The following is a 13,639-nucleotide window of genomic DNA, read 5'->3' on the forward strand; positions in this document are numbered from 1 at the left end:
AAAAAAAAATGCAGATACACAAAAACTATATTTACAAGGATGTACTGCAAGACAGCAGCAGTTCTTTTTTTTTTTTTTATTCTCTATTAAAATTGATTTTACATTTGCAACTATTAAATGTAGACCACATTGTCTCAACACAAAAATATTTATACGTTACAACATTGGAAGTTATGTACATTGAAGTGGTGAGAAAGACTGGCAACAGATGTTTGGCTGTTCATGTCTCAAAGTGGGGGGATCCCACCTTTCCTCTGCTAATTTTGACTCATTTGAAGAATTTCAGATTTAAAAATAAAACGAACAACATGACATTTCATTTCTGGCTTTGATCAGTCGTTATCTGAGAAGTAGAAATCCTCCTCCTCTTCTTCACTTTCAGACAGCGCCTCATTGTTTCCAGGGAACATCTCCCAAACCACGAATGTATCGTTTTCTAGTGCAAAAGAGGGGAAAAATAAATAAAACAGGTGGTCAAAGACAAAAAACCAAAACTCTACCTGTAGAGTTATGAACTCTTTTCCTTTTATCTATATATTCCTTTTGTACAACTGTTACCTAATTCTTAAGGACACTTACCCGTGTTGCCACATCTTCTCATTGTTCTTTTAGCTGATGGTGTGGGTGTGAATCTCTGAAAGTCAAAAGAAATACAGTGTTGTGTGAAACAAACTTCCATGATGAAAAATGTCACAAATTACGCCCAATCTGTTAGGAAAGAAGTACCTTTGAAGGAAGTGGGAGCTTGCAGGCGTTAAACTGATTTTTTTTAATCCTCTTCTGCAGTTGATACACGTACTTATCGTCATTGTCCCTTTAAAATCGAGGCAAAAATTAAGTGAAAACGTTGTTTTCCTGCACTCATCTCATTTCAGGTTAGAACAGACGTTCGCCCACCTGTTTGGAGAACCCATCATGCCTGGAGTGATATGCAGACACTGAGGAGTCTTTACTTCAGGGAAACGTGCCGACATAGGGGTCAAGGGTTCCAGGTCCGACACTGCCAAGTCTTCTTCGTCCTCGGAACACAAGGAAGGGAGCTGCGTGTCGAGGCACGGTCAAGAGGAATGGTCAGTTGTTGTTTAGTGTAACGACTACTCATAAAAATCCTGTGAAAGGGAGACAAACCTCAAATCGCTTGTTCTGCATGTATTCAGAGCTGAAAACGTCATCAACATTGTCTCTGGGCATAGTCTCCAAAAACTGACGCACTTGCTGTTTTCTCTTTAGGGTTCCCACTCGGGCTGATATCGCAGGATGATCTGTAACCAAACATAGGCAGATAGGCATCACCGGCTAAGGCTATGTAAGGGTGCTAAATTTGTGTATACTTTGTTCAAATCTGTGTAACAAAACAAGCTCTAGACTGTATTTAAATTTTAAAGAATTGATTACTCAAAGAGAAAACAGTAGATCAATAATGAAGGTACCTGTTGGCTGTATGCCTAAAATTGTCCCATTTTACTTAAAGAGTATAATGGGACACAAAGTAGTGAATAGTGAAGTAATACTTTTCAATGCTGGAAAAATATCCCTCAAAGTTATTAATGAAACACCTCCCTTAAAATGGTACACAGATTAACTAGCTTGCACAGTCGACATCCCAGAAGTGTCTATTCCCTACCTGGAGCTTGGGGCGGCTCAACCTTTTTCTTTTTGGGTTTCGTGGCTTTCTTAGCAGGACTGTACGATGCTCCCTGGGATGTGTGCTGGCTGTGGCACTCTTCTGCAGAACGGGTTCCCACCATCCGTGCTACCTTTGCCCAGTAATTTGCCATGTGCTTAGGATAGTAGGACACAGCCCTGGCAAACAGAACATAGAAAAACACGATTATAACCACAAGAGAGCGACAAGGCTTTACTGAGGATACAAAACTCACTCTTGTAGTCTCATCAGCTCTGCCTCTGTCCACTTATCCTCATCGTGCTCCGGCGGTATGCTGCCCTTGTTCGTACTGTGTTTCTTGCTGGATTGCGTGGGCGCAGCCAAAGTCTTTGTGGGTGCTGGTGCTCTGGTGCATTTGCTTGACTTGTGTTTTGGTTTGTGCCTCATCAAGTTATCTGAATCCTCTGACTTGGTGGATGAGGACCCATGTTTTGGCTGAGGCCTGCTACGAGCATTTCTACTGCTTTTACTGTGCGCTCCTTTCCTTTCCCTCCGTCTCCTCATGGGTAACTCATCGTCCGATGACAGATTCTGGGATGTTTCATCATTCACTGGGGGAGAGTCTAGGGGATTTGTGATCTGTTTTCTTGTATTTACTCTTTTTGTAGGCCTGCGAGTGGCATGTGACCCATATTTTTGGGACTTCAGTGCTGAATGCTCTCTGTTATCTTTTTCCTCTTCAGATCCTGGTGAGTTGTTTGTGGCAGAGCTGTGGCTCGACTTTGACTCCCTGTGAGTGCTCCTGCTGTCTTTACTGTGTCCTCGCTTCTTCCTCTTAATAGATAACTCATCTGATGACAGCTGCTGTAATATTTTAACTGAAGGAGTTTCTGGGGAATTTATGACAGCCTGTTTACTTTTAGATAATCTTGCTGAAGCACTACAGCTGCCCTGTGACTGTTTTTGTGACCTCTGTGCTGAAGACTTTTCATTATCACTGTGGTGTTTTAGGACAGTGTCCACATGTAGTTCTCTTTCTTTAGCAGGACACTTTTGGCCAGACCTTTTTATTCTTCCTGCCCCCTCCTCAGGGCTCATTAGTAGCTCTGCAGCAGGTTCGAGAAAATCAGAGTGATTCCTGTCTGGTTTAGCCTTGACTCTGTTGCGTCTGTGAAGAGGAGCCTTGACCTTCCTCTGTAGTACTGATGCCTCCTTTTCACCTAGGATCAGAGAACACAGTTTTATGCAACATGTACTTTAAAATCTCACACTGCTATGACTAAAGCTCCAAGAGCGTCTTTACCTTCACTGCAGGGCAAGAACACACGGACGGGCTCCTGCGACATCCCTGTAGACAATGTTGTATTGACCTCCTGTGGAATATCAAAATGAATATAGTTGAAGTAACTCACCCTTAATTATAACACACACAAGCCCAACTTTAGGTGCTTACAGAGTTGCAGATGGAGGTATTATAACATTCATGGATGGTAACGTTCATGAACGCATCTAGAATGACGCGCCCTCCTTTCCAGTACTCCAAAGGTGGTTTGATTACTCGACCGCTTCGAGACACTTTCATGCTAGAGGAGGGGGCACCCATGGGAGGGCAGGATTCAGCTAGAGAGAATTAACAGAGAAAGTAAAATTACTTTATTGTAAAAACAAAAACAACAACAATTTATTCATGCCCCCAAATCCACTAAAAACAAACAAACAAACAAAAAAAACACGTCACCAGGTTTGTATCTTGTACTTACGTGTCATAAAGGAAGTTTGCTGCTTCAAAGAACTGTTGATGAGGGAGGCCTCCGATTTTTTCTTCGATTTGATACCACTACTTTCACTTTTCTTCTGTCTTCCTCTGCCTTGGTTGCTACAGGAAAACAAAATTTAGGTCTTAACCAAGCCCAAAGGTGTAAAACAATCAATCAATCTAGACAAATTATACAAAAAATAATTCATTTAGTCACAATCCCCCTGCAAAAACAAACACAATATATTGACCGCAAGAGCAGGGATGTGAAATTAGTGTTCTTACTCTCTCGACTCTGTCAGCATCTTGTTGTAAAGCGCCTTCCAGTCAGGAGGAAAACCCTTTTCAAACTTTTTCAAAAACCACCTGGGAAACTCTGGGGAAAAAAGAAAGAGTAAATCCATGTAATACCATGCATAGGACTCTCTCTATACAGCTTTGCTTCATCCTTTTATCCATTTTTAATTTCTTCCCACGCACAATTGGAAAAAGGTTCAAGTCAGCTTACCGGATTCAACTTTCAAGTTCATCTTCCCAACCAGGATGTAAACCCTGCCGGAGACGGTCTTTATCATAGAATTAGAAACCCTGTGCATGATGACGTTACTGTTCCATGGTATGTTGTCTTCCCTGGGAGGAAATGACCAGCAGTTATGAACCTCATAAAAATCTTTTGGATGAAACCAAAAAAATGTCTAAGTCTAATGTCTAAATGTCTATCAAATGAGAAAAGCAACCTGACATCATGTCATTCTCCTCATTCACAAAGTTCAAAATTACATCAAACAACACTTACCCGTGGATTCCATCAACAAAGAGGCCCTTGCTGTTCTTCCTCAGGAACCACTTTTTGAGATAAATCACACTCTCCTACCAAAGGAGGGAAACAAGGGGACAATGATGAACCAGAGAAAACTTGTATAGGGAAATGCAAACTGCCGCTGACCTACTTTTTCAATTTGCTCTTGAAATGTAAATGTATCAGTAACTGTTTTTCTTCAAACAGCTTTCAGAGTTTTCAGGCTCAACCGACACAAGGCCTGCCATTTGTTCACTTATATTTCATTAAGAGGCATTTGTTTTACTCACGCTGGGGAATGTTGCTTGCTTAGGCCACTTGTTGCACTTGAACACAGCCTCTTGTCTCTTCGGAATCAAGATCTTCGGAGAATTGAGCACGAGCGGGTCTTCGAGCAAAACGGGCTTCGACGACACAGCCGAGGTCAGAGCGTCAGCTGAGTGGCAGTCAGCTGACTCTGATATGTGCCGGCTTACAGGAACATCACTTTCTGAGGTGTTTGTAAACACACTGTCTTCCCTCTCACCAACACTGTGAGGTGTGGAGAGAGGGCTGTCTCCGGACTTAAGGGAGTTACCTATGGGAAAGATATTGTGCCATAAGGAAAGGTGTGTTGTGCACAGTGACCTGGGAAAACTCAAACTATATCTATAGAAACTGCTTAAACCGGATGTGCTGCTTTTTTAACACCATGGCACACTCACCTGCATTAAAGATGTCCCTCGTGGTATTGATAGCTTCACGAACTCCCCGCAGTTCCCTTTTGCTTTCTCTCTCCTTCATATAAGCAAACATCTTAGCTGGAGACATTATAGGAATTTTTTCCAAAACAACACCACAGCCTGTTTCAAAACAGAAGAAATATTTTATTATTATTCTATTGTAGGCGTCTACCAGGTGATTTCTATACACCTCTATATTCTGATGTAAGGTGGGGAAAGGCAGGAAAAAATGTCTCACGTCTCTCTGCCACGGATTTTCTTGGTGTGAACATGTCTTCGGGGATCCTCTCTGGTTGGTCAGTGGAGCATCCTCTGATGTTCATCCAGGTGCTGTGGATGTTCTCCTCGCTGACAGCAGGGGCTTTCCTCTGCCGAGGCTGACATGTGAGTTCATTTCTCACCACCTCAGTGCTGTTGGTGTTGACTTTGTTAAACTCCTGCTGCTCCCATTTTCTCTTCCTCAGCCTCTTCACCATGGGGGAAAAGGCACTGGCTGTAGACAGGGGTTTGTGGAGAGGAGCGCATTCTTCATCAGAAGCAATGCTCTTGCAGTCACTTTCGACAGGTTGAACCTTCAACGGAGTCGTGCTGGAGAGGATGAACTGATCCGCGTCTCTGACCTGAGGAGGTTCTTTGTGGATATGATTAGTCAGAAAGAGAGGGTGAGATACGGCTGTCGACTCCAGGAAACGTCTCTCGCTTCTTGTGCATCCAAGTCCCATTTCAACCACTGGAAGCGTTTCCTCCAAAGGTTTGCGGATAAAGTCTGAATACGAATACGGAGAGGTTTTCTTTGGACTCTTAATGGGCGAGAGAATCAAAGGCTGGGCTTCGTTGCCGAACCTCTGATTCTCATCGAACTCCTCGGTCACCCAGATCCTCTGCTGCTGCTTCCTGGGCGACTTTAAATGAACTCTGTACTCCTCTCGAGCGTTGTTCGGCGGACCGTTGTCGTCTTTTGCGCACATCGCTTCCTTTTGCACCTTGGATTTGAGCTTAGCAAAAACTTTGGCCGGAGATTCAAACTGCGGTTTTGTCTGTTGTAATAAATGAAAATACGAAGCCATGATTCTCGAGCTGAAGTTACCTGACTGTAGATCCGAGGCGTTAGCTAGCAGCTAACGAGCTAGCCCGCAAATTTTAAATTTCTCATCACCGCCGCCTTTGGCTCAAACCGTGTGACGTACTTTCACAACAAGTACGTCACTGCCGCTCATCTCTGGAGTTTTGTTTTTATGAATAAAACTTTATTTAAAAGTTTGAAAACGTATTCTTGCAGTCTGTAAGGTTTTTAAAAAATATATATATTTTATTATTTAACACGAAAATACAAATAAATATGATACTTTTATTACTCACCAAAGGTTGAGCATGTAAAAAAAAGTAAATAATAATAAATGGATAAACGAAGAACTATACATATATAATATTCAATATAATTCAATATAAAAATGTCAATTAAATTTAAGACTAAAAAAATGATAACCAGTGTAATATGACTTCAGAAAAGTAACTGATAATTAATTTCTTTATGAAGATTTTTTAAAAAAGAAGATTACTCTTTCACGTGATACATACAGAAAACATAAATACATAATGTGAATTTCTTTCCCTTTGTAATTTTCCAAAATAAAAAATTATATTTGCTGTTGAGTTGATATATATATATATATATATATATATATATATAGCAATGTAATTGATATGTTTGTGTATTTTAACTTATATTTGTTCTTTATCATGTAGTTTAAATTATTAAATTCTTCTAGTTTTACACACACATTCTATTCTCTTTAATTGTAGCCATGTATTACTCTAACCACTTTCCATTTGTGGATAAGAGCTCCCCAAGAGTAAAATCACTTAACTTAAAGTCTTTATTTGCATAGCAAATAATATAAAAAGATATATCTAATATTAGATTCAGACAGCTTTTCCTTAACTTTAAGGATTTATCTGTAAAAGCAATAATATTTTGGAAATTTTTATGCATTTAATTAATTTATATATCATAATTCATAGACCTAGCAACTTATCATACTTTCCATTGGTACTTGTACTTAAGGAGAATACTATAACGCAATTAGTATGCACAGGTCTTATTTATTGTACTCTTTTTATTGTACAGCGCTTTGTGACGGTTTTTCTGTAAAACGCGCTTAATAAATAAACTTTACTATCTTGATAACATGCATATACATGCAAAAATATGCAAAACCTGACCGTTTCTGTTGTAACTCACAGACAGTTTGGTGATTTTTTTTTTTACCCCTGCATTTTCTCCCCTGCAGAGGGCAGTAATGAGTAAATAACCCACAAAAGTCCAGGGAGGAAAAAACAGCACCGAAGAAGAAGGTGCCTTACCGCGCAGGCGCAATCTTAGTGACATTACCGTGTTGAGTGTGTTGTGCTAAAAATTAATAGGTGGAGAATTTTTTTTTGTATTTCCGTTATTCTGACTGGGCTAGATAACGGTACACTTTAAATGAAGGCGCGTGAATAACAGACTGCTGCAAACATTGGGATATAAAGTGCTTTTTGGCTGCCTTCAAACCGACGTTGAGCGAGTAAAGTGATGCAACATGGCAGCAGCGGCTGTCAATAGGGGCTTTCTTTCAGCATTAAGGACTCAAAGTTGGTGTCAGACCCGAGGACTTAACTCGTTAGCTGAGAGGACAACCAGTCGTGTCTCTGCTGTGATATGTAACCATGAGGCTGCAGGAGGACACACAAGCCTGGACAGGAGAGCTCAAGCTGGGGAGAGAAGAAGAAGAAACGGTCGGGACAGCAACAGAAGCTCCTCTTTGCTCACCTCTGTGTCGGTGGGTTTGGGGCTCTGTGGTGCGGTGCTTCTGGACACTGAAAAAGACCAAAAGGGGGACAAAGAATTGGCAATATCCCGGGGATTTCTCCAGCACATCCTCCCATCGGCTCAGTGCGCTTCTCCCTTCAAACCAGACAGCCCCCGATTTAAGTACAACTTCATTGCAGATGTGGTGGAAAAATCTGCTCCAGCTGTGGTGTACATTGAAATCGTGGGCAGGTGAGTTAACTAGAGAGGTGCCATTGACGGTAATAAATGTCAGTGAGTTTTTTTTCTGTGTCTGCGTGTGACTTATTCGGTTATGTTCCTAAATCAAGATTTCAGACAGCTGTGAGAGCACACACTGGAGTTAAACACTCAGTCCCAGAAGCTGATCTTGCTTGCCCGGACATGTACCAGAAAACACGAGAAAAGGGTCTTGTTTGTCTGTTTGTTTTTGTTTTGTTTTGTTTTGTTTATTACAGATGTAACAGAAAAGGACCCAAAGCATTTGTGATTTTATTTTCAAAAAACATCATCAGCTGCTGATATACTTTAGCAGTGGATAGTCTTGTTTTTATCAGTAAGTGGAATCAGGTAAAGTCCTGACAGTCAATCCCCACCTTTACTTTTTGTGTCACAATAACCTTTTACTGTGTGTGTTTAACTTGAGCAACAGTTCTCATAAAGGAGATCTGCTTTTACCTATTTTCAGTCCAGTCCTTTTACCTGAAGAGTTTTTTTTTCTTTTTATTGTTGGTTAAGCTACGTAATGCTGACTGATGAAGCTGAAGTAACATTAAAAAGGCACTTAACTCACTGGAGGAATAATGGACAACTTGCCTGAGAACCAGTTTTTGAATTGTGTTTTTAGGCACTTTGTTAATGCAGCTTGTCAAAAAAACACATAGTTTTTTTTTTTTTCTTTAACTGAATCTATGCAAAATGCCAAAAATAACAGTTTGAAAAGCATGAAGTAGTATTTTTGAATCAAGATGACTCCAAAAAGGTATTAGCTGAAAAATATGTCTGTGAAGGTTCTCAGTCATCCAGGTCATCGTAGTCAAAGGAGCTTGCAAAGAAAAAGCGTCTGGACTTCTTTAAGTTGCTTGAAGACGTTTCACCTCCCATCAGAGAAGCTTCTTCAGTTCTAAGGTCAAATGGTGGAGAGTCCCAGATATAAACCTAGTGGGAGTAACCCCCCACAGAGGGACAAAAGGACCCCCTGATGATCCTCTAATCGCCTGAGCCAAGGTGTGAAACTGGGTGTGGGTCCCAATCAGCCAGAGTTTCGGGTGAGTTCATTGTGAAACCTGGCCCCACCTTATCATGGGCCAGGTTTCACAATGAACTCATTTTTGTCCACACCCAGTTTCACACCTTGGCTCAGGCGATTAGAGGATCATCAGGGGGTCCTTTTGTCCCTCTGTGGGGGGATACTCCCACTAGGTTTATATCTGGGACTCTCCACCATTTGACCTTAGAACTGAAGAAGCTTCTCGGATGAGAGGTGAAACGTCTTCAAGTAACTTAAAGAAGTCCAGACGCTTTTCTTTGCAAGCTCCTTTGACTATTAGCTGAAAACATGACACATCTCAGCAGTGCGTCCTTAAAAAAATTGAGGAACCTGGACAAGTGGAGGACGTTTCCTTTTTTCTTTTCTTTTTTTTTTTAAAAGAAGAAGTGACAGGCCTGTCTAACAGTCTGTCTAAATGAAATTCAAAAGAAGACAAAATCCAGCAAAAACCTGACACAAGACCTGAGAGATGCATCTTTAAAACACAGTGCACTGCATTTCAGCCTGTGATGTTGGGGATGTCAAAATTTATGCAATCGCAAACAGAAAAGTAGCGTCAGATCTTGATGCTACATGCTACATCACATCTGCCAATCCATCTTTTGATTGGTGACAGCTCTATTTTTTATTTTTTTTTATTTTTTTCAGTATCACAATGATGTCAAACAAAATCAAGCATATCTGGATAGAAAAACAAAGACTATTCCTGAAAACTACAAAAATGATTACAAGAGAACTTGGAGTGTGTTGATGAATGAAGGTGATCACACCAAATATTGACTTTAAAACTAATTAGAACTGTACAAACACCGTTTTTGCCTCATATACCGTTACTCTATGTTTGCACATGTTTCAGTAAAAACAAGGAACTTATATTCCTTTTTCCTAGACACACGTAAAGAAATGAGGGATGGCTCAAGACTTTTGCACAATACGGTATCTCCTGCCATATAAACTAACCCTGAGAAACCAGGGTCAGTAAGATAAGCTGCATTTACTTCTTTACAGACACCCGTTCTCAGGACGAGAGGTCCCAGTGTCAAACGGCTCCGGTTTTATCATCAGCAGCGATGGTCTCATCATCACCAATGCCCACGTTGTAGCCAACAAGCGAGGCGTCCGTGTGAAGCTCACCAATGGAGAGACGTACAATGCCATCGTGCAGGATGTCGACCCTGTGGCGGACATCGCCACCATCAAAATCTCTGCGAGGGTGAGCAAGAAAATACAGGCCAGTCTCAGTGAAAGGAGCTAAACTAGCATGTGTGCTTTCACCACAGACAGAGAAACACAGAGCTTTATTTCAGATGCTCTTTCTCTCCCCTGACATGCAGAACCCGTTACCCACTCTCACACTCAGCCAGTCGTCTGACATCCGACAGGGAGAGTTTGTGGTTGCCATGGGAAGCCCATTTTCGTTACAAAATACAATCACATCGGGGATTGTCAGCTCAGTGCAGAGAGGCAGTAAGGAGCTGGGCCTGTCCAACTCCAACATGGAGTACATACAGACCGATGCAACCATTGATGTGAGTACTTGAATAGAATATATTTAAACTGGAATATGTTGATAGTGTATTTTCAGTGACTCAGGCGTCTCCTGTCGTGTTTCTAAATGCCACATTTGACTAATTGTTTTTCAGTTTGGAAATTCTGGAGGTCCCCTCATTAATCTGGTGAGTCACAAGTCCTGTTTGTGTGTCTCACTCTCACACACTCACTCTCTCTCTCTTTGTGATGCAATACAGTGGCAAAACCGTTGCCTTGCAGCCTGTTTCCGATTGATGTATTCTAGTCTATTGAAGTGTTTATTTTAAGTCACACAGCATGCAGTGCTGGAATTAAAGTGCTCTCCAGTAAGTAGTCATAAAATGTGCCTTGATTTCAGCCACAGGTATATACAAACACATGCTGATTGGGCTAACACCACAGAAACTAAAACCATGATAATACTTTGAGTGTTTACTGAGCACACCCATTAAACACTCAGTGTCCTGGTGAAAGAAGTAAATCCTTTGGCCAAATGCCTCAGACCTAGATCCAACCTAGTCGACATTTACAAGGAATTCCAGACCATTTTTCCTTCCAGAGCTGCTTCAGCAGAGCTTTATACATGCTGTACTTCACTTTACAGTGGCTCTCATTTGTTGGTAATCAAAACAAGTCTATACAAAAACAAATTTAGTCATTGTGGTTCTATATTCTCATAAATGGAACAAATACATGGCGTTAATGTAATGAAAATGGAAAGTACTAAAACATAATAACAAGGAATAATCTGCTGTAGAGCAGACACGTGCTGTAAAGGATTTTAATTATTTGTAATGTTGATCGGCTAATTTATACTGTGTGCGTGACCTTCACTGAGAAAAGTTAAGAAAAATAAGAAAAGTTCTAATTTATTTTTTCAGATGTTTCCCAATTCTTTTGTTGCATCAGGTAAAAATGAGTTAAACGCAACAAACATAAAACTAACATGTACTGTCTAATATAATAACACAAGCAGCCTTTAAAAACCTTAAAGATGCATATTTGTTGGCCAGTAATCCCTTTAAAATTCTCTCCCTTGACCCTTGAAAAATTCTGCTGGTCTTCAGCCTTCCTGGCATTTTGTATGATATGATCATAAACCTGAAACTCCATTTACTTGTCATACTGTTCACATAGGAACAATGCAGTCTTTTTGCCTCATTTGTTCAAATGTGTTGCATTTGTTCCTTACTGTAATTGATGAAGGAGTAATCATATTTTCAGACACATTTATTCGTATTTGTGCATCATTAAAATGGCTTCACTTGCTCTTTCTTTCCACTGAAGGACGATTTCTTTGCTTGTGTCAACAGTCTGTTAAGAGTGTGGGGTTGATGTGCGATTAGCCCGAACAATTTAAATGGCCACGTCATCTCAGTTGATGATGCGCCGGGTGTTTGTTGACTAAATGTTGTTGGATCTGATCTCATAGTTCCGCAAATCAGAGTGCCTTATCTCTCCTTTTATTAGGATGGTGAAGTCATTGGTATAAACACCATTAAGGTTACCGCTGGCATCTCCTTTGCAATTCCGTCTGATCGTGTGAGGCTTTTTCTGGAGAAAGCAGCCAAAAGAAAAAGTAAGAAAACGATGAAGAATCAAAAGCAATGCATCGCATCTTTTTATGTGGCTTTCTACCTCATGGTGTTATAAAAAAATATGTTAGAAAACCTGCAGTCTTTCATGAAGTTCACACATCTTTTCTCACCTCTCCCAGGCACTTGGTTTCATAAGGATGAGACGAAGCAGCGGTACATTGGTGTTATAATGCTGACGCTGACGCAGAGGTAAATGTAGCGAGCGATGCCCCGTTAGAGCGGCAGTGCGCAGCGTTTGATCTAAAACAAGGTGTTTTCTGTGTGTTCCTTTAGGATCATTGCTGAGCTGAGGTTGAGAGACTCATCTTTTCCGGATGTGACTCACGGTATCCTGATTCACAGGGTAATCAAGGGCTCTCCAGCTTACAGGTAAGCATAAAGGATGCTTCTTCTTTCAGCTCCTCAAGTTCAGCAACTTATATTGAGGTTGCTTTAATCTAATACATGTGTTTGTGGTTGTAATTAAGATGCAGGCATATGTGAGATGTTTGTACAGACTTATAGTGACTTGGTGCACACAGAATAAATTTTTACTTTTGTCATTATTGCTGTATTAAGGGGAATTTACAGTGGCCCTGAGGGTTCAAATGCATAGCAACTTAAGAAAGCACCAGGAAATAGATGAAAAACACAAAGTCGAAGTTGAATGAAACACAGTAAATGTAGACAAAAAAAATCTCACAAAACACGTTTTTGGGGACACAATGTGACGGACAACTGCAGAAGTGATAGAAACCAAAACGTGCGAAGGATTGCACTGAGACATCAGGATTCATCTGTGTGAAGAAAAGGCAAAGTTATGTGTGTGTTAATAGCAGGATTCATAACTGTAGAGGGTCTTTTTGTTTTTAAAGCTGTAGATATACGTTATACGTTTGTTTGTTGTTGTTGGTGGTGGTATATAATTGTCGTATGTCTTGTTTCAGAGCTGGCATGCAAGCCGGAGACATTGTGCTGGAGATAAACGGGGCCAAGGTGAACACCTCAGAGGAGATCTACGAGGCCGTCCGCAGCAGCGACAAAATCACTATGCAGGTGCAGCGAGGACAAGAGATACTCCGCCTTCACATAACTCCCGATTATATAGATTAATGCAAACTGCATTATTTCATGTCAGCCGCTGGACAGAATGAGTTGTTAGCTTGTGTACACCAGAAAACTGAAACCTTACAGTGACTGTGTTCAAAAGAAAATGTTTGCTGTTTAATAAATTAGATTTTATGTAAAAGTTTTCTTATATTCGCCAGTATTTCACTAACATTTGGAGAGGTGTCAGCTTACAGTGAATGTGTAGGCATTTTAGCCATAGTAAGTGTTACCTGTTTAAAACTACACTGGTGCAGTCTTCATGGTGCCATTTTTCATTAAATGATAAAAGCCATGCTCACTGTTTATTCACGGAGGGGTTCTTAGTGAATTCTACCTCTTCTTTCTTACTTATTGCTCAGAGTAGCCAAACTTGTGTCTCTTGTAATGATTTGTGTCCAAAATGCATTATTTGTAAAATAAAAGCTCACGGAGCCTGAGA

General features: G+C 40.7%; 2 protein-coding genes across 2 annotated transcripts; one reads left to right on the forward strand and one right to left on the reverse strand.

Moving 5' to 3' along the window:
• Positions 1 to 79: 79 nt before the first annotated feature.
• On the reverse strand, positions 80 to 6,090 carry mis18bp1 (MIS18 binding protein 1). Its single transcript, XM_040041608.1, has 16 exons — positions 5,122 to 6,090; positions 4,866 to 5,003; positions 4,452 to 4,738; positions 4,159 to 4,232; positions 3,871 to 3,992; positions 3,648 to 3,738; positions 3,367 to 3,482; positions 3,060 to 3,226; positions 2,910 to 2,979; positions 1,881 to 2,826; positions 1,625 to 1,803; positions 1,129 to 1,262; positions 898 to 1,040; positions 727 to 814; positions 580 to 634; positions 80 to 436 (listed from the first exon to the last, which is right to left on the reverse strand). Exons 1-16 carry the CDS (start codon positions 5,948 to 5,950, stop codon positions 333 to 335), a joined length of 3,543 nt encoding a protein of 1,180 aa, XP_039897542.1. The 5' UTR covers positions 5,951 to 6,090; the 3' UTR covers positions 80 to 332.
• A 1,128-nt stretch (positions 6,091 to 7,218) lies between these two features.
• LOC120739736 (serine protease HTRA2, mitochondrial-like) lies at positions 7,219 to 13,637 on the forward strand. Its single transcript, XM_040041611.1, has 8 exons — positions 7,219 to 7,926; positions 9,992 to 10,196; positions 10,318 to 10,512; positions 10,627 to 10,659; positions 11,984 to 12,092; positions 12,231 to 12,300; positions 12,385 to 12,480; positions 13,038 to 13,637. Exons 1-8 carry the CDS (start codon positions 7,466 to 7,468, stop codon positions 13,201 to 13,203), a joined length of 1,335 nt encoding a protein of 444 aa, XP_039897545.1. The 5' UTR covers positions 7,219 to 7,465; the 3' UTR covers positions 13,204 to 13,637.
• The last annotated feature ends 2 nt before the right edge of the window (positions 13,638 to 13,639 follow it).

This window comes from Simochromis diagramma, unplaced genomic scaffold, assembly GCF_900408965.1.
Source record: "Simochromis diagramma unplaced genomic scaffold, fSimDia1.1 OVJJ01000304.1, whole genome shotgun sequence".
Lineage (NCBI taxonomy): Eukaryota > Metazoa > Chordata > Actinopteri > Cichliformes > Cichlidae > Simochromis > Simochromis diagramma.

Excerpts from the sequence above, each read along its gene's own strand:
- LOC120739736 (XM_040041611.1), top strand. The coding sequence starts at position 7,466 with ATGGCAGCAGCGGCTGTCAATAGGGGCTTTCTTTCAGCATTAAGGACT. Across the intron at positions 10,660-11,983 it reads GAGGTCCCCTCATTAATCTG|GATGGTGAAGTCATTGGTAT; the intron begins GTGAGTCACAAG and ends TCCTTTTATTAG. Across the intron at positions 12,093-12,230 it reads GAAAGCAGCCAAAAGAAAAA|GCACTTGGTTTCATAAGGAT; the intron begins GTAAGAAAACGA and ends CACCTCTCCCAG.
- mis18bp1 (XM_040041608.1), bottom strand. The coding sequence starts at position 5,950 with ATGGCTTCGTATTTTCATTTATTACAACAGACAAAACCGCAGTTTGAA. Across the intron at positions 2,980-3,059 it reads ATACCTCCATCTGCAACTCT|GAGGTCAATACAACATTGTC; the intron begins GTAAGCACCTAA and ends GATATTCCACAG. Across the intron at positions 2,827-2,909 it reads GTTCTTGCCCTGCAGTGAAG|GTGAAAAGGAGGCATCAGTA; the intron begins GTAAAGACGCTC and ends CTCTGATCCTAG.